The 24,107-nt window shown below is 42.5% G+C and overlaps 1 protein-coding gene across 2 annotated transcripts in view; it reads right to left on the bottom strand.

Moving 5' to 3' along the window:
- LOC138300182 (deleted in malignant brain tumors 1 protein-like) overlaps positions 1-24,107 on the bottom strand; it is a 618,063-nt gene that overhangs the window by 269,118 nt on the left and 324,838 nt on the right. For both annotated transcript variants that reach the window (XM_069239160.1, XM_069239161.1), the window contains 3 exons: positions 19,642-19,680; positions 13,093-13,410; positions 10,857-10,889 (listed from right to left, as the gene is read on the bottom strand). In XM_069239160.1, the coding sequence (XP_069095261.1) occupies positions 10,857-10,889; positions 13,093-13,410; positions 19,642-19,680 (390 nt within the window). The remainder of the gene's footprint in view (positions 1-10,856; positions 10,890-13,092; positions 13,411-19,641; positions 19,681-24,107) is intronic.

The raw sequence follows: 24,107 nt of genomic DNA, 5'->3' as shown, positions 1-24,107 counted from the left end.
AAAGCAATTCGCAGTTACCACCAGTGTCACACTGGTGGTAACTCATTTACATGTGAATGTTGCCCAAAAGGTTTTTTCAGAGCAGGCAGTGGTCCAATGGACCACTGCCTACACTGAAAAAACGAAACCAAATGGTTTCGTTATTTTTTTTTATTTTGCAACTCGTTTTCCTTTAAGGAAAACGGGCTGCAAAATAAAAATAAAAACTGCTTTATTGAAAAAGCAGTCACAGACATGGAGTTCTGCAGAATTCAGCAGGCCACCATCCCTCTGAGTGCAGGGACTAGCTATGGGGTCGCAAAATGCGACCGACCTCATTAATATTTATGAGGTGGGTCTTTGCGACCCCATAGCGAGTCGCAGATGGTGTCTGAGACATCGTTCTGCATCAGGATTTGCGATTCTGAAATTGCGAGTCGCACCGACTCGCAATTTCAGAATCGCAAATTCTGACCTGGCTACATCTGGCCCTTAGCTCCATAGGCCAACACTGGAATACTTTATTTAAGTATAATTATTGCTAGAAAGGAGAAATGTCATTCAGGGACTCAGAAAATTGGTATTGATAAATCCAACAACGTTCCGCTGTTGAATTTATCATACATATTGCAGAAAAGAAGTTACAAGACTTTCTTTTCTGTGAGCTAAAATTCGGACTTGCAGCAACCTCGCCCGATTGGTCAGCCAAAAAAGGCCTAGCCAGGCTGATCTGATGAGGTGATAAGTGGCCTGCATAGAGCAGAGATTATCTGATAGGGGAGGTCTGTAGCTCCAGAGGCCAGGACAGAAAAGTGGTTGGGTAAATCAAATTGGGCTTTAAAGGAAGCAGGACAGGAAGAAATGTCAGGCAGGTCTGCCCTATCACACCACAAATAGATAGCAGGCCAAGGGAAGGAATTTGCAGATGGTCTGGAGGGGGAGTGTTAATGGAAATGAGACACACCAGTAGGTTGGTTTAACCAGGTCTTGCCCCTCTGGAGTAAAATCGTCCATCTTGAGTGGCAAAGTGCAGTGCTTGACGGAACAAGAAAATGCCACACTTTGGAGGAAGCTGTCATGCTTTTGGGTATCATCCTGCTCCTCATTTGGCAGGGGTGCCCCCCGTTTGTCCCCCACAATGATTGAACAAATATGGCTGAGCTGCATTTCTTGCCTGTACATGTGATGTCATCAAGCAGAATGCGTCCACTACCTTGACCAAAGTAGGCCTTCATTGGTACAGCAATGGGCATACCAAAGCCAAGCTGTGCGTACAGCGTGGCGTCATCAACTCAGATCTGCTGCCTTAAATCATAAGAAGAAGAAGGACTGTCCTGATGCAACCCTGGTTTGCAACCCCAAGGACTGCACTTTGAATACTGCTCCTGTTGCACATTCGAACAACAGCCTAGGAACTTTGCATAGGAACTTTGCCTTTGTTTCAAATGGATTTAGGAGTGGACTCCCTGAAAGCAATATGTTAACAGAGTTTGCCTGCACCACCCATCAATAAAGTCCCCAGCCTGGAGAGTGTCCAGTGAATTTTTAAGGATTTGGCCAGGTGCATTGTGGGTATTAAAGTCCTAAACTTTCAAGGACCATCTCAGACCTTGTAGACCCTTGGGACTGTGTTTTGGAAACTTTGAACCCTCAGGAGCAACTTCAGGAAGAAGTTCCAGAAGTTTGGAACAATCTTTAGAGCCAGTTCCATAAGTGGACTACCCAACGTCGTGGGTCAAGCCAACTACCTTAAACCGTGACCCAGCCTGAATTTCAGCTTCATCCCACTGAAAGCTCCAGAGCTCCAGACTTCCAGGATTTGATCGGAGTCCCGCGGAAAAGCAGTCCAATGACATTGCATCATTCAGCTTGCTGAAGAAGATGGCACAACATTGAGAGAGAAACATTTCTAAAGGCGAGGGTAACATTTTGAACGAGGCCACCCGCTCAGTGTATCCAAGCAGGGCTCCTTTGCGGTTGGCCTCAAACTTTGACTTTGTCCCAATCAAGCATGACCAGATGTCCCTGGTTGTTGCTATTGATTACTAAGCACTAGAAAGCAATTTTTTTACGTAATCTTTAAACATTCAGAACTCTGGTTCCCTAGTTTGGATTTTCATTGTTTTGGTGTCATTTTAAAGATAAAAATAGTTCCTATGTTCATAAATTGGTGTCGGATTTTTATTGTGTGTAGTGTCTTACTTACCGTATTGGTGTATTTAAATGTTTTACATGCCTATCTCCTAAGTTAAGCCTCCCTACTATCAAGGGTTGAGACAGGGGATGATGCTTTGAGCCCTGACTCGACCTAACATTGGCTTGGGGGCATTATTGCAAGTGGTATGTGTGCGTTTACTCCTACTAATAACCAGTCTCCTACAATTACCATCTGAGATTTGCATTAGTTAGTGAATATTTGAACCCTGAGAGTCTGAGATTTTACAGAGCTATTTGTGCCTTCATTTAGGTCACTGACCTACCACTGAGATACAGTTACTAATATTAAATTGGTATAGACATCCCTGACAAAATCTACTTTAGAATGAATGATGCACTGATGCTGGTAAGTTTTTAATTAACTGGGCTTACCACTAATAGATGTAATGAGGTTTCTTATTTTTTGTGCAGGTAGTGTGTTACCTGGAGTGTCCCGTTCGTCAGATGAGTTTATCAGTTCAAGTACAACATCCTCGGTAGAGTTCGGACTGCACACAATTTCTGGAAAGGTTTTTGATTAAAGTCTAAAAATCAAATATGTAGGAGACATCATTGTAGTTGTAAGGGTATGCATTGGTGGTTGCACAAACCCAGCTGTGTTATCTGTAAGCCTAATTTCCATATCTAGCTGAGTTTCGTTTTTTTAAAGTTTGACTCAAATATATAGTAAGACTTTTGCTTATGTAACATAGATGTACTGCTGATTTATTTTTTTGTTAATTTAGATTTTTACTGTTTCTGTAGTTTTTATCTGTTTTTACTGAAGTACAGTTGAGATTATTCCACCTATTTTTAGATTGAGCATATCAGCGCGCAAGCGCTGCTCTTCCGAAGTGTTGGTATCTGTGTGGGCTTTTAACCACGCCTACAGCATGCCCATTACTATTACTCATTTGTGGGCTTGCCTTTCAAAAATCCTTTGTTTTTATTGGTAAAGGCTTCATGTTTGTCCCTCCATGGGGCAGTTTTGTTGCCGATTTGGACATCGACCCTGTTACATTGATAATTGCACGAGTGCCAATATGTTTGACTGCGAGCACTATAAGCATTTGGGGATAAACTTCCCTTTCTTCTTGTCACTGAATTCTGGCCTCTTCTCAGACTCAGGCTGGGACTGGGTACCACCACCCCCTGAGAATTGTTTTGAGGGCCTTTTGAGAACTCCTTATTCTTAAGTTTTTCTCTCCCCTCTTTCTTCTGGTGGGAACCCTGACCACCTTTGTGGGTGCCCCCCCCCCCAGGTACCTTCTTGGACACTCTGGTGCTAACCCAGAGGTCCACCTCCTAAGCAAGCTTTCTAGGATCAGTCAGCTTACTGTCAACCAGGTGCTAGCGTAACTCTGTAAAGCAAACACTGAACATATGCTCTTTCAGGTTCAAATTATATCAACTCAAATAGTCATTCAATTTACTACCCCCACACCCATCCATTCCGCGCCTTACTGGAGAAATCACAAAAGTCTACCCAGGTCTGTGTGGAGAGTTTGGTGCTGTCCCTGAAACTCTGACGGTATTTCTCAGGTGCCAGCCCAAACTTGGCAAGTAAAGCGGTTTTCATGGGTGCATATTTGTTTTGATCCCTTGGATCCAATGCAAGGATTGTGTCCCTCCCCATTACTGGTAAATACCACCATGAGGGTGCCCACCATTGCTCTTCAGAAACCCCATGAGCCCTCAGTGCAACTTCATAAGCAGCCATCCACTTATCAATGTCATCTCCCATCACATAACTTGACACCACGTTTTTGGGTATACAAACCTTCTTTTCCCCAGCAGGTCTTGCATGTATACTGCCACCATCACTGCTGGACTCAGACTGCCTAGACTTGTGGTCCAGCTCTTGGAGACTCAGTTCATGAGCTAGGAGAGGTTTCTTCCCAGCCAAGGCCCTTTCAGACTCAGCTTGCTTGGCTTCTCTCTCATCCTTCCTCTACTCTGCCTCCATGTTTAACCTTGACATTTGCAACTGAAATTCTCTCTCCTTCCTTATTTCCTCTGCAGTCAGGCCATGGCTAGAAACACTGCTCTCTGGTTTCCAAGGGGGCAAAATTCCAGGGGTAACATCTCCCACTGCTGGTGGCAATTCCTCCGAGGGGCTATTCTCTGAATCCTCCACCTCAACATTCTCTTGTGAATGGGCTTCTGCACATGCCATCAGCACCTTTTGGTACTCCTCCTTCCTGGAGGCACCCCGGGTAAGTACTCCCATCCCCTTGCAGAATCCTCTCAGCTGACTGACAGTGTGTGTCTCCAGCATGGCTAGGTCAAACTTGCCAGCTCCTGCTTGAGACCCAGCCTGAGACAAGTTGTATTAGGATTTAGTTAAAATGTCAAGTAGAAAAACAAAATTGCAGAAAAGAAAAAGAAAAATCAAGTTGACCTTTAACTGTGGGTAGGTAGTGTACACGTAACTATTGTATGTCACTGCACAAATGCAAGTCCTAGTCCATCGCTGCTACCAATGTTAGAAATGGGGTCTTTGATTGGAAGTCAGGTAACCCCCGTCCAGGCAAGGATCCTCTCTCCAGTAAGGGTAAGTCACACACAATCCAAATTATCCTGTGCCCACCCTCTGGTAACTTGGCACTGAGCAATCAGGCTTAACTTAGAAGGCAATGTGTAAAGTATTTGTGCAATAGATCATGCAACAACACAGTATAAACAACACAAAAATACACCACACAGGTTTAGAAAAATATAGAATATTTATCTGAGTAGATTAAGGTAAAAGAAAAGTCAAGATTTGATAAATACAAGTTGAAATATCACTTTTTTAATGATAAATAGTCTTTAGTTCTTAAACATAAGAATGTTCTCTTGCGGGCACAAAGTACCTAGTTTGTGTCTAAATCTGATTCGATTTTCACTGCACAAGGATTTCTTTTCAGAGAATAAGGCGGTCATTATGAACTCGGCGGTGTGGGCCGCCACGCCGGCGGTGGCGGGAAAACCCACCAGCCGGCATGGCGGTCCACACTGCCACATAATGAACTCATGGAGGGCCGCCATAGGCAGGCAGCCTGGTGGCGGTCGGCATCATCATCTGAGAGGGCAGTGGTGCTGCCCCTCAGATAATGATCCCTCAGGCTCCAGCATTTTCCTGGCAGGTTTCCCTGCCAGGGACAGGCTGGCGGAAGGGGTGCACTGGGGCCCCCCTAGGGGCCCCTGCACTGCCCATGCACTTGGCATAGGCAGTGCAGGGGCCCCTGTGCAGTGCCCATCACGCAGGTCACTGCCCAATTTACAGGCAGTGATCTGCGTGATGGGTGCAGCTGCACCCGCCACACAGAGGCATTGGAGGCAGCTCCTTGTGGAGCCGCCGTCAATGTCCCGGACAGGCATTCCTTTGGGCTGGCGGGCGGAAACAATGTTTCCGCCCGCCGGCCCAGAGGAATGTTCATAATACGTCTGGCGGGGTTCCGGGGGCGCTGGCGGTCATGGAGAAGACCGCCAGCATAAACACGGAGGTTTTCACCGCTGTGTTCATAATGAGGGCCTAAGTCTTTTTGGCCCTGAGACTTCAGGAAACAGGAGGCAAGCTCAATCGGATCCCTTTGAGAGTACTTCTCAGAAAAAACAGAGGGCAGCAAGACAGCAGGACTACAGCAAGGCAGCAGTCCTTTATAGCAAAGCAGTCAGGTGAGTCCTTTGGGCAGCAGGCAGCTTCTCTTAGCAGGTTGTAGGTTCTGGTTCAGAGTTTCTTTCCCAGGAGGTATCTTGTCCAGAAGTGTCAGAATTGGTAGGGTCAAGGACCCAGTTTAAATACCCAAATGTGCATTTGAAGTGACGGAGACATCAAAGAGTGGCTTAGAAGTGCACAAGTTCCTCTTTCAGTATAGTCCTGTCTGCCAGTGTCCCAGTAGGGGGTTTGGCAGTACATTGTGCCGGGGCAGGCCACTGTCCATTGATATCTAAGTGCCAGGCCCTTCACCGTTCCAGCCCAAAAAGTCCCATTCAGTATGCAGATGTTTGCAGATGTGACTGAGCATCTCGTGTTTGTGGTTGTCTGGGTGATATGCACAAGGGAGCTATTAACTAGCCCAGCCCAGATGTGGATTCTAAGGCACAGAAAGTTTTAAGTGCAGAGAAATGCTCACTTTCTAAAAGTGGCATTTCTAAAATAGTAATATAAAATCCAACTTCACCAGTCAGCAGGATTTTGTATTACCATTCTGGCTATACTAAATATGACCTGTTTACCCCTTTCTAATCCAAATCTACCACCCAAACAGTTTATAAGGGTAGCCTTAGTGTTAGCCTACGAGCAAGCCTCACAGCACTGTAAAACGAATTTAGGAGTTTTACACTACCAGGACATATAGGACACATATGTTCATGTCCTGCCTTTTACTTACATAGCACCCTGCCCTTGGGTTACCTAGGGCCTACCTTACGGGTGACTTACCTGTAGAAAAAGGGGAGTTTTAAGGCTTGGCAAGTACTTTTAAATGGCAAGTCAAATTGGCAGTGAAACGGCACACACAGGCCTTGCAATGACAGGCCTGAGATATGGTTAAGGGGCTATTTATGTGGGTGGTACAATCAGTGCTGCAGCCCACTAGGAACATTTAATCTGCACATGTAGTGTAGATTACTAGGGACTCATAAGTAAATTAAATAAGCCAATTGGGTACGATCCAATGTCACCATGTTTGAAGGGAGAGAGCATATGCACTTTAGTACTAGTTAGCAATGGTAAAGTGCACAGAGTCCTAAAACCAGCAAAAACTGTTTCCAAAAGTGGAGGGAGGCAGGCAAAAAGTTAGGGGTGACCACCCTACAGCTGTCAGGTCTAACACAGACAGTCTTCTTTGTTATGTAGAAATTGTCATGGCTGAGAGGATTCTATCTAATAACTCGAGGCTGCTACAATACTTAGGCCCTCAATATGACCCTGGTGGTCCATGGACCGCCAGGGCCGCTGTGGCAGTCTCACCACTGCAGGACCAGCTGTGCAGACCGACATATTATGACCGCAATGATTTGGTCACTGCCAAACCACTGCGTCCCCACCCATCCCAATGCTTTACCACAGCCCGCCGGGCTGGAGGTTTCCACCTGCAGCCCGGCAGGACTCAGATAACCGCTGAGGTTATTCCGCCTCAGAACACCACCAACATTTTCCTGGCAGTCTCATCACCACAAAATGCTGGCGGAAAAGGTATCCCAATGACAGAAACTTGTGTACCTGTCACTAGGATACCCCCCAAACACCTCTGCACACATGCACCCACACACACACAATCACACCCAGACACACCCCCACTCACACAGGCACTCACATTCACCCCATTCACCCCATAGTCACACATACATACCCATACACATCACAGATGCACGCATACACTCACCATCCCCCAATGCCTCCCTTCAACTACATACATTCATGCATCTATGCACACTCACTCACACTTGCCCTTACCCCTTACACATTCACCCAAGCACACCCCACCACCCCCGTCCACATGTATACACACATGCATCACCATCGCCATATTTACACACAGGCAAACACGCATGCATGAACAGACACTCCCCGTTCCTCCCCTCCACATTCATGACACGCATACACCCACTTACACACTCACACACACCCATTCACACCCCACAAACCCTCCTCCCCTTGCAGATGCCACTTACCTCATATGACGAGGTGCTCCTCTGTGAGGGGACAGGACCCAGCACTCCCACTGCCAGCACTGCCATGCCACCAGAAGATGACCACACAGAATTACTGGTTGTAATTATGTGGGCAGTCTTTTTCTGGCATGGCAGTGCCTGCAGTGGAACCGCCTAAGCGCTGCCAACCACTATGATCACTATGATGAATGCCTCCCGATATCCGACCGCCGGCAGTGTGGATATGTGGTGGCAGTCATAATACGGCGGAAGGAAGACTGCCACCACTGGCAGTCTTCCGGCGTCCGTGGCTGCGGCGGTCTTGGCAAAAGACTGCTGCAGTCATAATGAAGGTCAAAGTGTTTACTACGTAGAATGTTTGCCGTGTTGGACACGTTTTCTGCAGGAACAAACAACTTGCTTTGGAATATACTGGATACAAGTCACCAACCAAACCTAATTAGACCTCAAGGATACTGTTGTCCTGGGAGATGTCAATAAAAAAGGGGAGGGGGCTATGTGACCCCTCCTCCCAAAGCCTCTTCAGGACATGGAGACCCCAGCCATCAGGGCCTCATGTATTTTAAAGGGGAGAGGGTGATGTGATCCCACTACCCAAGCCTTATTATGCCCTGGGGACCCCCTCCCCCAGGCACCTGGCCCCCTCCTTGTGTCTTAAAAAGACCCTGGTGACCACATTCCATATGGCAATGCGTGTTTATTAAAAGGGTAGGGGGCCGCATGCCCCCACTCCTTAGTCTCTTTAGGCCCTGGGGACACCATCCCCCAGGGCCACTGTTTTATTTTAAAGGGGTGGGGCCATGTCGCCCCCTCCCTGAGTCTATTATGGTCCTGGGGTAATTAAAGGGGGAGAAGGCCATGAGGCCCACCTCCATGATTTTAAGAGACCTCGGGACCCCATCCCTGGGGCCCACATTAACTAAAGGTGGGTGCCCCGGTGCAGCTATTTGTGCTGCTACCTCTGGGCAGAAAAGGCCAAAAGAACAGTCCCATGAGGCTTGTTTTCAGTCAAGGGAGGGCCTGGCCTGGCAGTTTAGGCTCAACTGTTCCCATGGGGAGCAGGGTCAAGACCGATTTGCATATGGCTGGGTCCGAACAAGGGTGGAGAGGTGAGCAGAAAAACGACAGATGAAAACCAGATCTTTGACTGGGGTGAATGTTTGGTTCAGCATTCCGTCTATCATCTGTTTGTTTTGAATTTGTTGTCCTAAATGCGCTGGGTATGCCCAGAAGTGGGTAACGGACTCACTGTGCCACTGGATTCAAGCAATCCAGGCTGATGAGGGGTGATTCCCCAAAGAGAGTCCCAGGATGCTTGTTTCTGGTCAAAGAAGGACCTGGCCTGGCAGTTCATGCTGGACTGTTCTGATGGTGAGAAGGCTCAAGACCTATTTGCATATGGTTGGGTCCTTACTGTGTTGTTGTTTTGAGCAGAAAAATGGGGGTTAAACCCAGATCTGTGACTGAAGTGAATGTTGAATTGGTTCAGCATTCCGTCCATTATCTGTTATCTTTGTATTTGTTGACCCAAGTGTGCCAGGTATGGCCAGACTTGGGTCCTGGGCTCACTGTGCCACTGAATTCAAGTTAGCCTGGCTGATGAGGAATGATACCCTGACCCCAGGTGTGGGCTCCCCAGGGCCTGTGATGGCACAGTGAGGGAGGTCCCACGGCTCCTACCCTAATTGGATACAGTCCAAGGGGTGTGTTATCCAAGGCCTATAATTGAGCAATGCAGCCTTGGCCACCATTTTCTTTCTTTTTACTTGGATGCTGCTGGAGTCATGCGGGACTGCTACAGAAACTGCTGAATGTTTTTATTTTGGCCCCAGGAGGGGCTTTGAGAGGCAGGGTATACCTACTCTGTTCCTTATATTATTTTGTTATTTTAGAGGTTCAGGACAGCGGACACATCCCCAAGTCATATAATGGCCTCAAGCAACATTTTTCCTATGTTGCTGGCAGCCAATCAGAGTGCTCGCTCCATGGAGTAAAATGGGCTAAGAGAAATAAAGTTCCCTTGGAAAATCAGAATGCTACGTTTTTGAACTGGCACTCCCACAAGTATCTCTTGAGGCTCTTGCAGACTCAACTGTATTGATATCTATTTTTATCCTTAATTTCTCAAAAACTACTGAACGGATTTACACCAAATCACATTATCCTTGACTACACTAAATCGGAGATCCACTACTAACCACAAGCACACAGCAAATCTTAATTATTGGCTTTGCACATCATCCATCCTCCTCCTCTGCGGATCTCGAGTAATTATTGTGATAGTTCCTCTAAATGTGCTTCTAATAACGGAATGTGTCTGCTCATAATAAATGTGAAGGTGAATTTTGCATTGAGGACGTTGACTTGAACTGTCTGTCAAGTGGAGTGGGCTGCTTTCTACAATGGACTCTCATTTCAGGTGAACCTTGTACCATCAGTTGGTGGTGGCTGAAAGTGACACAGCAAGCACTGCTTAGTATGTTCGTTGATGTTTCCTAGTTGGTACTATCCTCTAAAAGAGGGTTAACTATCAGCAGGGGCATAGATTGGTCAGTATGATTAAGGGGGTGTTAGCTTCAGGTTTCCCGACAATCAGACTGGCACATGATGTTAAAATACCTTACACCACAAGCAAGGCTCACAAGAGGGGCTCAGGTGGCAGTATAAAGGAAGAGGAACGTGGATTGGTAGGTGTATACTGAGAGAAAGCGCATTATTTTGTGAAATAACCAACATTTTTTAAGTCTTTACAAACAGAGTGGGGAGACAGTGTGTGTGTGCTTTTTTCTGTGTGTATAAAAAGTCCTGGTGAAAGCCGAACGACAGCTCACCACATCCGACTGGAACCACCTGCACCCAACTATTTATCACAAAATGTATTTATTGGGGGGGGGGCGAGGTTATCTATCAGCCCAGCTTTTTTTTCTTTGTACATGAAGCCTCATTCTAAAAACTATAACACTATTTACATATTTTCTAAAATGTTAATGTTACTTAATAAAGCAGGAATGTGTACTTACCTGTTGGTGGAAGTGTAACAAATGGTTCAATCTCTGTGAGGAGAGACAAAAACACAGGACATTAAATACATGCCAAGCGTAAGCAGAATGCAGTTTCTCATAAAATGGTCAGTTAAAACAAAGCATTGCAAGCTGGGCTTTGCAAATTCATACTTTATGGAAAGCTTGCGGCGAGCTAACGTCACATAAATTGTGAAGGGAGAAATACACTTTTTTCAGGAAGCATCTTTTGATTTTTTACTTAATTTTTTGTTATTGGGTGAAAACATTGCTGAATATCAATTGTGTGCTATAGAAATCGAAGAGGAACGGAACAATAAAAAAAAATGCATTATAAAATCATTCTCATTCTGTAGCTGCAAGCAATAGTACTACAAATCGGAATTCCTGGTCGACCAAAACGCCTGTATTGTAACTGCAATGGCAGCAGATCATCAGCCATAGGTGCTACCTCCAGCAGCATTAGATGTTCTGTTCTATGTTGTGAGTAGGTGCCTCCTTACAATTTGTAATTTGTAGGAAGGCATTTGCTGTACTTTTCCTCTTGCTGACAGCAAGCAGTGCCGTGAGAAGCATATTTTTCTGGACCGCGGTGTGTGCAAGCTTCTGCACCTTGTGGTGTCCTCTGTCCACGTATTTTCTTTGTAACGGTTATTTAAATGCCCCCAACGGCCATATGTCCTTAGGAATATTCACAGGTATGTGGTTTGGACCATAAGAGAACATGATCAACTATGACATTCAAAACAACTTTTCTTGCAAGAGTAACCACATTCGTCATATTCTGACATCTTATTTTGAGAGGTGCGAGAAGTTGCAGTGTAAGCCGATTTGCAAATTGATGTGCTTTGTTTTTAAATTGAGAATGCCTTGTAAAGCGATAAAATGATAAATGTTAAGAAAAAGTGGCAGCTTTACTGTCCAATGCAGTAGAGGGAGACCAGGCATTAAGTCGGTCCTCTGAACCACCACTATTCGGTAAGGTCATCAGACAAGAGTCTTAACCCCACCCACATCCCCTGAGCTTTTATTGGCCTGGAAAAGCCTTGCTGCCTCCATTCCACTGCACTATACCCTACCCATGGTCAAACTTGGCTTCTGGCCAATGCTGAAGGAGCCATGCCATGTCCTGCCCTCGCTATCTACCCTGTGCGCTGTCCACTGCCCAGTGTGTATACTGGCAGGCATTCCTCCCTGCCTGGGGAAGTCCAGCCATCTCACACGGTCTTACAATCTATGACTTCTCATCAACGTGAACCCTTAGGTCAAATTGCTACTATGATTCGATATTTAAGGTTAAGCTCTCTAGGATCTCTGGCATTTGTTTTCAAATGCCTCGTTATGTCCAAAAATAGAATACACTTTATTATTTGGTGAATTTATGGTAGGTCTGGCATGAAAATTACTAAAAAACTATGCTAGGGACACTTTGCAAATAAAGACCGCTATATTTATTACACTGAAATGATACTGCGGGGAAGCTTCTAAATACTCAAGCACGAAGCACTGCCTTGTTAGGAGAAATATGTAGCTGGAGACATTTCGCGACGTAGGGAAGTAGGGCACCTGACGGTGCCAGAAGTTAATCAATCTTCCCATGCCTTTCCTTGACCGTGTGGTAGGAGAAAGCTTATTCTTTAATTCCCTACCTTGCTTGTAGAAGCCGTGACTGGAAATACCTGAACACTTGATGCCCTCGTCTTCCTGGAGCAGTAGTCAAAGCACTTATCTAACCTAAGTCTCATCATAGCTGCAGTTATTTCACTTACCTGAGGTATGAAAGCTATGCCTTCCACACTGTATTACCCCTAGGACATGCCTAAGCATTTGCAGGAAAACTGAGACACGTTTTGAACTCTCCGTGCTCCCATTACACCGCTTTTTTCAAAATGTTGGCAACTACATCTTCACAAAGTTGTCGAAGTTTTTTTTTTTTTTTTAAACATGGACAGTGTACTAGCAATAGTCTTAAAATCAGCAAAAACGAATTTAATTGGGAGAATTTCCCCATAGAATGTCATTGCTAGAACATTCTAACACAAACTCTGTTTTGCAGGAAAATGCTGTCTTATTTTTTCCCCACACGCTTAAATGAAAACAGCAGGTACATTTCACAACTTCCAAAATGAAATTACCCCTAATTTAAAGCCCACCCCATTTTACCAACTGAGGGCATATGACAACGATACGCATATGACACCTGTGGGTTTTCATCTGCAGTAATGAAAGGGCATACCTGAACATATAATTTGGACTTTGTTTAATTCGCCGCAGGTAGTCTTTTTCGCAGCACTTTGCCGGCAGTCCCATATGAAGGCTTCAGTCCCCTTGCACGACACACCAGCCAGGAGGGCGGTTGGAGGCGGTGCTTCACTAAGAAATGCAGCATCCGGAATATTGGCATTCCCACAGCCTATTTGTCTGCAAATTACATCAGCATTTGGCTTTGTCCAGCCTTCATGGCAGGCCGTTTTCCAGGCTCCTTCAGAGTTTACCTCCACACGACCTTCACACGGGCTACTTCCACCTGCCAGACGAATCTTCGGAAAAGCATCTAGCCAAACAGAGAAGAAAACTTGTGGCAGTTTAGGAAACTAAATGTGAAGCAGGAACAAGCTGCAAGAAGAACATGTAAGGCCTTGAACTGGTTGATTGCCAGCTTCCTAGGGTGAGGTTGACAATAAATAAAACAATTGTTTTGAGGAATATGGTCAAAATGAAGTTGCATAAAAAGGCAAAGGCTTTGGCATGTTTTATGCAGCTAAGAAGCAACAGGTAACTTCTTCATTTCTGGTGGACGTTTAAGATTAATGGCAATAGGTGGCTTTGTGCTTGCCACCTGTGCTTGTACTACAATTGCTGCAAGCAGGCAGGTAGCATAGAGAAACATAAAGTTATTCCTAACTTTCCTGAACGATTTTAGAGCTAGACTCATTTCCAAGGCAGGTAACCAATAAATAAATACACATTTCTCTATGCATTCTCCATTCATGTATCTTTCTCTCGACACATAACCACCAGTGCATCATTCAGTTCACCTGTTTTCCAGATTTTCTTCCATCGAATAGTCACTTGACTACACCAACATATGTGTCTGCTGATCTGTCTACCTATCCCTATACCCAACCACCAGTCCATCCATCCTTCCATCCGCCCATGCATACATCTGTCTTTAAAACACAATCATACATGGCCTAACCAATACATCTGATGTACTTCTAGAAAGCACATTTGTTTACAGTTTAGACTATAATCACAGTAGTATAGCAGAACTATAGTGCTGAAATTGATTCTTGCGCCAGTGTGTGCACCACCTTGTAGTAGCATATGACCCTCAATGGACTCATAACTGTACTACGCTAGTTACTGGATTGATGATGTATCAGAATTCGTTTTTTTTGGCTAAATCATGGTCTCCTGCATTATGTGTTATTTTGTTCATTAATCCTCTGTTTAAATATGTGGAACTTTCACGTGCAGAGAGATACCAGGCTTAATGGTAGGACTTTTCTGACTCGTCTCTAGGTTCGTATTAGCGTCAGAGAACCTCATCTGTGGATGCAGCTTATTCGGGCAAAATGGCATGCTGTTCCAAGCCCTTTCCCTATGTTTCTGACAGCAAGAGTGCAGGGATGCCATGCAGCGAGAAGATAAGTTTGGTATCAATTTTGTCTTTTTATTCAGAAGGGTAGCTTTGAATTTTCTTGACCCATTTATGATTTTCTGCTTATATGTTGTCTCTCTACCACTGCAACACTTAGGCTCTTTAATACCCAAATAAATGCGTATTGCGTTTCGGATTTAGCCGAATTGATAACTTTAAATAGCATGTAAGAGCAGTCGAAATAGATGCAAACTGGTCTACCCTTATGAATAGCTTGAAACAAAGCTTTACATTTAGGTTTACTGCAACACACTTCTGCTTCTGTTTTTTTAGTTTTTTTGTACCATGCCTAAGAAAATGAAATCGCAAGCAGAACATGTTCATGACATGCAAAATAGAACAGGACAATCGTCACGGGACAAGAATATGAGGTCGATCGATGGAAATAGTGAATACATTCAGGAAAGGCTGGGGCAGGGCAAATGCGGGCATAACCCAAAACTGTGCATATACTACTACAGAGGCATACATCAACGTAAAGACAGAGTATTCAATACCGAGTGGTAAAACGTTGATCGACGAGTTCTTTTTAACCCAAAAGCAAGTCCAATTGAGTAATGGAGGAGGGGTTAAAAGTACTAAAATTATTGCCAGAGTATAATATCCGCACTAAAGCTTCAGTTAAATGGCTGCAATTCTGCACCTTCTTTCTAGGATAGAAGACTATTGCTACGCCACCAAGCTAGCCTGGCTGACGAGGGGGTAATACTCCAAAACAGGCCCCAGGATGCTTGTTTCCTGGTCCAGGGAGGACCTGGCCTGGCAGTTTGGGCTGGATTGTTCCCTTGAAACCCAGATCTGTGACTGCTGTAAATGTTTGACAATGTTCAGTATTCCATTCATCATATGTTTGTATTGCAAAGGATGGTTTTCACCCTTGTTGATTGGCACATAGCCTCACAAAGCACTCGGCTGAAGCCTGATATGCCTGGTTTGTGCTCAATTAGCTGTGATGCACCACTTCACAGGGAGTGTGATCCTACAGCCAGTCTTTTGGATTGTAAAGGTTTATTAATTGCCAGCACGGAGACAAAATCTATCATTAGTGAATTCATCTTTAAATTGGGGATGGATACCTCGTCCCCAATGCAACCAAGGATGTGTTAAAGATAGTGCACCAGTTCTCTCTATATTTACCTCTGGATACAAAAATCTTGTAGTATTAAATCGGGATACCAAAAATATTAGTTGAAAAAATAAGTAACAACATAATCAAATTATAGGGTTTAAAGGAAATAGATTCAGAAAGTGTAAAGTATATGGTAAGAGGATAGCTAAGGTTAAAAACAAAAAGGAAATAGTAGTGGGAAGATTACAGTTAAAAAAGGTGAGGGATTTAGGCTTAGGGGTGGACATAGTGCAGCAATTCCTGTAAATACATGGAAACACAATAAAGAAAGGTTACGGTAAGCATTTCATTTATGCATTCAATAAATAAATAGTAACCAGTAGGAGTAAAGGAAAGAAGAAAACTATGGGAAGTCTCCTTGTGTATTCTTAAGAAAAAATGTAATTTTCCTCAAGAGTATCACTGTGGCTCTAACCTTATCCAAAAAGTGAAATATTAGAGTAGTAACTTAATAGGATCTCAGTGCCCAACACCTCCCCAGCCACACCTCCCTAATTTATTTAGTAGAAAAACGTAAGACTGGACCGGCATTCAAGTAATATACAAAGGCACTCTATAGGATAAGTTGCTGATATCGTGGGTTTTTATTAGTCAGGAAACTGAATAGCTGAGTGAGTTGGGTGCATTTTAACTACTGTTGTCATAGGTATGGGCTGCTGTAACTTGTGTAAGTCCATGTAGAGCAATTACTGTGTGCAACCTAAGAATTTTGCAAGAATATGCTTGATTACCTGAGAAGAGTGATTCTGTCTCTAGCAATATTTCTTAGTGCAAAAATGCCCTCTCACTTCCAAAATGTAAGCAATGATACATTTTGCACTAAGAAACAACACTAATTGTAGCAGAAAATGATTAATGAGGGCAAGCGACCACCCACACTCAGAATATGTATGTATCGTATGTATTTCATATTTATAAAGCACATTCCGGCCAAGGCATCAAAGTGCTAAGTAACAAGAGTGAGAGGACCAAGAAAAACAGAAAAAGGAGAAAAGGAATTAGCCACAGCTACTGTGGGAAAAGCCAGGTTTTTAACTTCTTTCTGAAGGCCAGAAAAAAGTGTGTTCTTTCCCCATCATGAGAGGAAGCATGTTCCAGCTGCGGCCACCGTAAATGCCTTTTCACCCCATCTAGCCTTATAGGTCTGTGGCACATAAACCAAATTGAAGCCTGTAGATCTAAGCTGATGGCGTGGGACGTACCAGTGAAGTCCCGATGTCAGATGTTCAGGACTACTCATATATAAAGCTTTATGTGTTAAGCGTATTGTCTTCAAGACAATACGTTTCTTCACAGGTAACCAGAGTAGTTGCCTCAAACGAGCACTGGGCGAAGCTGTACGAGGAAGATTAAGTATTAGACTAGCAGCAGCATTCTGAATACGTTTAAGTTTACTAAGTGAAAGCTTATCAATATTAAGCAATAAAGTGTTACAGTAATCTATTTTGGAGATTACCAAGGCAACAGACACCATAATTCTAAGCTTCTCTTGTAAATAAGGAAATCTTTTTTTCAGTGTTTTCAATACCCAGAACCAAATTTAGTAATAGAATTAACTTGTGGCTTAAAGGACAGAGCAGTGCCAAAAATGACCCCCAAATTCTTAGTAGAGCTAAAAGGGACAGGTAAGTCTCCACACACAGATGGCCACCATCCACAGCTCCATAAATTCCTGCTAAAACCAAAGAGAAGAATTTCAGTTTTATCGCTGTTCATTTTGAGCCAATTCAGGCCCATCCATCTATTAACCTCATGGATACATTGATGGAAGCAGTCAGCGGTTTCTTCTCAATTCTTATATACAGGTATAATTAATTGAGTATCATCCACATAGGAGGTAGCCAAGAAGCTAAAAGAACAAATAAGTCTGGCCAATGGTGCTATGTACAAATTAAAAAGGGTGGGGATAAGCAAGGAACCCTGAGGTACCACGCATGGTAACTGATATGAGGGTGCCTTAAAATCTCAATAACTTACTATAGTAGATCTGTCTTCTAAAAAAGACTTCAATATGCATAAAGCTGTGTCTCTGACACCTGCCTGATGCAGTCGATGCATCATAATATGGGGAGAGATGGTGTCAAAAGCTGCTGACAAGTCAAAAAAGCACTAGAATGGCACCAACTCCCTCATCAGCTAGTTTTCGGATAGTATCTGAAGTAGTAATAAGGGCAGATTCCGTACTAGGGTTCTTTCTGAAACCATGTTGAGTAGGATCTAGACTACCCGAGTCTTGGAGAAACTTGGCCAATTCTTCATTAATATGTTTTTCAAAGATCTTAGATTGGAAAGGCAGCAGAGCAATAGGACGTAGATTCTTGAAATCATTTGATTTGCCATCTAATTTCTTTTTCAAGGCGATCACAGTCGCTTCCTTCCATATGGAAGGGAACACACCCGTAGCCAGGACCTCTTGAAATATTGGAGCAAGGGTTGTAGAAACTAGATCAGGGACGAGCTGCAGAATATGAAATGGGCAAGGTTTGCTGGGGAGCCAGATTTAATAGTTGTCATAAGCTTTTTGATCCTCTCTAAGCATAGTGGCTGGAAATTTGTGAGTATAGGGCTATCGTCCTTTGTAAGACTGTTCAAGGATTCATATAAATTACATGTTTCTACGGATTGTGGAAAGTCCGCCTGAATATGCAAAATTTTGCTTTAAAAAAAAGGTTGCCACTTTATTGCAAAAATCTTGAGAATTTTCAATATCTCTGGGAATATCAGAAGTTGTAAGAGAGCGTACTACTCTAAAAAGTTATCTTGGAGTATTAATAGCTTCCTTAATTTAACATGAATAATATTCGGTTTTAGCAATGTTAATTGCATTTTTATAAAGACTAAGGATAGCTCTAAACTTTGCCTTTTCCGTGGGATTAGGGTCTAACCTCCATTTCCATTCTTGTTGATGATATTTCCTCTGCCAATTTTTAAGATCATTGGTTAATCATGGACAGATATCCTTGTTCCTCCTAGAGAGCAGAGGTAGTTTACACGGATCCAGCTGGTCCATAGCTATTCTGATCCCCTGATTAAATCTATCTGGAGCCAATAGAGGAAGTTCCTTTGCAGCTTTCCAACCTGAGACCAGACAGGCCTTATTTGTGACTCCTTAATACTATTCCAGTGCTTGACTGGCTTCCAGGGAGGGCTAGCTGCCTGAGTGGCAGAGAAATTTGTCAGCCTAAAAGTAAGGAGATGATGATCAGTCCAATCCAACACCTTATCGTCTATCAAAACAAAATAATTATTACGGGCAAATATTCCGTCAAGTACATGGAGGCCCTATGAGTAGCTGACGTAACTTTTAGATTCTAATCAAAATCTACCATAACATCAAGAAAATCATTAACATGGGGGTCCTGACTACCATCAAAATGAATCATAAAATCCCCTAGTACTATAGATCTAGAGGTCATAATTATTGGCTCAATTATAGACTCTCACTTTAGGATTTTCTCCCAGAAAATTACTCTTAATTACACGAGCAGGAGTAATCATGTAATGATTGGTAATTGTGCATCAGAGTAAGGCAGAATTACCAAAGTTACTTCAATTACTCAAAGTTCTGCCCAGGCCTAGTCATAAGGATCTCTTCAGATATCACAGTAACATTTTGCAAGGGCATTTATACTTACTAGCAGATACTTGTTATTCACTCGATACAGAGCAGTGTGTCTAATATCCTCCAAAGTCTTTTGCACAAGCTAATTGATTGCCAACTGTTATGTCAAACATCCCAAACTCATTTTCATTTTGTGCCATGTCTAGGCACACTTTCACAAAAATGTCACACGTCACCACACCACAAAGCAGGTTTGATACCCTTCAGTGTCACAGTACTTCCAAGCAGTATGATCAATGTCCTTCTGACCAAAACACCCACGTTTCTAACGGCCTTTCCATAGAGAGGATATCATTCCAGGGTACAACTTCCACATTCATTGACTCTGCAATCAACAAGAGAGAAGGTGTAAGAAAGAAACATATCTTACTGTCTTGCTGAACTAGTCCAGAATTGGAGACCGTGGAACCTACAACAGTAAAAGAAAAGGGCAAGGTGAGCAAGTGATAGTACTGTCCATTAGGCCGTGCAATATCCAGCATACAATATCACCAGACGATGGCATCACCATAGCACTAGGTCAATAATCTTGAGGTTAGTTAGTGAATAGAGCAAAAAAAACTCTCCTTGCTTGCCCTCAGTGACAGCACTGGCATTGATGGTTAATTTAACCCCAGACTATGAAATGGGTGTGCCTAAACCCCACCCAAAATAGACAAACACTCTACAATTCATGGGAACAACCCTATATAGATGCCCATTTCTCATTTCTTTATTATTGGCGACTTGTGACATCATTGTTGACCTATTCACCTGTAATAATGGAATGACATAGCAGCTCATCTGTAATATTTTATTACAGTTAAACTGTGGTTTTATAATGCTTCCTGCCAGAAAAGCAGCCATTTTGAAATAGAGGTCATGTGGCATCTTTGTAAACGCTTTGAAAATGGAAATTTGCATTCTTGTGATTTGTTTCTCTATAATAAACAGTGACGAGCAGAGAGGATGTATTTATGGCAACATGTTTATATTTTGCACACTAAAGGACATTACACGAAAAACAGAATTTCTTTGGATTTTTGGGCACATTCTGAGCCTCAGTAGATTTTTAAGCTGACTTACATTGAACTGATTCTAGTATCTATTTGCAACAAATTACTAACTGCTTTTTGATCTATTTAATTACACTCTACATTCCACTTTTATTCTTAATGTCTGAAATCATATCATTTATTTCATATGACACATTTAGGCACCAAGTATTTGATTGCTTTGAATAAAGCCTTATAATATGACCATGTTTTATAAAGACTAAAATACCCACATCTGTAAAATTTAGGGTTTTGCAAGTCTCTTTGGAGTGCCATAAGTTTATAAAGGAACTCCACCTTTGGACTCATGCATTCATATGAGGCTTCTCCAACAAGTAGCTCTACTAGTAGCTCTCCAGCTACTTATAAATTGCTGTCCTGTATGCAGCTTAATCTTCTAAAATAGAAGCCTTTGCTTGGCTTAAATAATATATGTATACCAAAGTTCAAGATGAAAGTGTGTGCATGTTCGCTAGAGAGGCCCGACCGTACACTGTGACGCGGTTGTTAAATAGTGCATGTCTCTAACACTCACCAGAAATAAAACAAAAAACACTTTCCTCAACACAAATATCGCCCATAACCAAACCAATTATACCTCATACATCCCAAACACAACACAAATACAGCATTCAAAACACTTGCTGGAATGATGTGGCTAGATTGAGGTAGGGGGGCCTCAACTTCCTTTCCCTTCCCCATGCACACTTCTGACTTGGATACTAGAGGCTTCCTCTTCTGGAACCCACTGTTAACCCGTTACTTTGTTAACAGTTTTATTGTTGTTGTGTTATACTCTATGCAATGAACATTTGACTGCTCTCCCTTGTACCTTCTTCTGGACTTTATTATGTTGAGACTGTTGAGTTGAACCGGGGGACCTGTGGAGATCGATATATTATAGCACCTTGTCAATATGTACTAGACATCCTGTGAAGTGACTCCCTCTGGAGGAATGATGGAAAAAAATTACAATATTACCCTGATCTCTAATGTACCTTTGCGGTCCTATGAACATATTAATAGAAATATCTTTAAAAAAATGAACGAGTGTGCATTTTAGAACGGATTAGCTGATGTTTGGAGGAAAGTGTCTTAATTTTCAAAATAGGTTTAAAGCTGATATTTCAGTTTTAAATCCTGATGTTCTGGAGAAAGCTATTACTAATAATATTACCTTTAAATCATTATGTTCTGGAGAAAGCTTTTACTAATAATATTACCTTTTTGTTGTGGGCATTGCAGCTATGGTTATTATGTATTGCACACAAAAGGACATCTAACATTGACAAAGCATTTTTAACATTACTGCTTGCAGTTGCAACCTTGCTTGATGAAGTAAGGTGATCACAGTCAATAACTTTCAAACTTGTAATCACTAATATAATCTTATCTGATGTTGTCTGATATTAGTACCTCAGAATGATTTTCATTTATCTGAATTAGATCCTGCTCTACATGGTCACAGAGCTTTTCAGTTACTTGCAATATGTGTATAATGTACCGACTTTTAAGGTACGTTAAGGTAGGAACATAAACAATCCCATACAATCCAGAAGCTCTGTTTTTTTTCATATAGCACTGCCACAGTTTCTAAGTGTTATAAATAATAGAGATTACTAAATACCAATTCATGTGTCATTATTTTGTAAATTTGGCAGGATGGAAAGTTTATCTAAATAGCCAGATTTCCAATTTTTGACTCACAAATCAAAGCATTTGTTGTTGGCAAGCATGTGTTTCATTTCACTGAGCTGTCTTGCCAACTGTTGAGACATGCTCAATCCTTAATCTACATGGGAGACCGAGTTTCTATAGGGCACACCGAATTCCTAGTCTAACCACAAATGTAAATTGCCAGGGATTTCAAACTCAATCCCCAGCCTAGCCTTTAGAGTGCATTACCACAGGTATTCCGAAGCCACATTTTAACAATAAGAGCACTTTGCCGTAGAGGTATTAGCAATCTACATTTTAGTAAAGAAATACACGTTATATATAAAGCATGGCCAATTCTCAACCTAAACAGAAGAACACATTAAACTAGAGTAATGTTCCATTCATGGCACAGGCAAAAAACATAAGAATTTGCAGGTTTGATATATTTCTAGACTATCTACTAGGGTATATATGCCTGTGATATGTCTGATCCACAACCTAGCAAGAAAAGTTCCAAAGAGCCAGGCCTAGTCAAAGCCAGAAAAGTTAATTACTATCAAAATTACTAACTTCAAAACACAGCAAGCCCTCTCTTCAAAACATCTAGGGTGCAGTAACATTCTGCTTGAAACTTTCTACCCCTGAGTATTAGACCTAAATCCACCTTTCTCGCACTCCTGTACTACCTAAAAACTTGTCCACCCTTGAATTTATACACACAGAAACCTTTTGTCTTTGTACTGTATAATCAACTTGAAATTATGTCATTCTCAGTCATCTTGAAACTACTGATTCACTTTTTAGCAGTCCCAAACAATCCTGAGATTCACACATCAGAGTAGAGGCTACCAGTGCTCAAAGTACTATTAACGCCAGAAATTTGAAGGAGGGCACTTATTGTGATCGTCTTCTGAGCCCTGCAGAAACAATGGGTCAATACTTCTGTTTTCACAAATTTCACTGATTACAGCACATATCTTAACTCAGCAAATAATTGCAATGATGCAATGATGACTGGGGCCATGTCATGAACGGCTGCAGTGGCTCACTGCAGATCTGAGTGCCTGTTTCTATGTGTTTGTACTGTGCAGAGTTGTTAGATCTGGCATCCTTGGCATGGGGTCCCCTAACTTTTTGCCCTTAGACCTCCTGTTTTTCTGAATTGTGTTTGCTGGCCTTTAGAGATCTGTGCATCTTGCTACTGCTGACCAGTGATGAAGCCGAGCTCCCAACCTCAGGGACAAACTCTGCCCCTTTTTCTTCTTCAAAGTAAAATCTTCTGAACCTTTTTTCCAAAACCTAAGGTCTTTTATACTTGCACCAAATGTTCTATTTGTAAACTAGGCCTTCACAAAGCAACCAAAGTAACCATCAAAGGCGAGGACTTTCTGATCAAAGACTTTATTAACTGTGAAAGTATCAATATTGTTTATGCATTATGGTGTCCCTGTCAATTAGTTTACATTGGAAGTACCATCCGCCCTCTCAAAGTTCGAATTCAAGAACATTTTCGCAATATTCAAAAATTGGAAGCCAAGGCACCCCTTGTGGAACACTATAATGAATGCCATCCCTATGAACGTAACTTCACCTTCTGTGGTCTTCGACGTATCACATTGTCCCCAAGGGGGGCAATCTATCCTTACGTGTACGTCAAGAGGAAAGTCGGATGATCATTCATTATGATACTGTTAACAATGGTTTAAACAAGGACCATGAGTGGCATTATTGGTTGATATGAATATGTGACACTGTGTTATTTGTCTCTTTATGTATCATGCCACTCATGTTACCAATATATGGGACAATACAGGAGGTACTAGTACAGCTATCTCCCTAACGTGACAGAGCAATATGTTGATATAACAATAACTGCTTTTCACTTGTTCTGTTATTTAGACCACGATGTCTTTGGTTATTTGTTACTCGACCTTTAATGTTTTATTTTTTCTCTTTTCTTCTCTTTCCATCTAGTACACTATGGAGTTAATATTCTTCTCTTCAATGTTTAATTATGTGATTTATGTATGATTTCTGTTTCCTTTTCTTGTTTTTTCCTTTGTTTTTCTTATCATTTATCGTATCTCTTGTCTTCCTTGCATCTCGTCAAAAATCCCTTCCTAATATGGCGCCGACATTTTAG

The sequence above is a fragment of the Pleurodeles waltl genome, chromosome 6 (assembly GCF_031143425.1).
Source record: "Pleurodeles waltl isolate 20211129_DDA chromosome 6, aPleWal1.hap1.20221129, whole genome shotgun sequence".
Taxonomy (NCBI): Eukaryota; Metazoa; Chordata; class Amphibia; order Caudata; family Salamandridae; genus Pleurodeles; species Pleurodeles waltl.
This window is presented reverse-complemented; position numbering and strand designations above follow the sequence as displayed.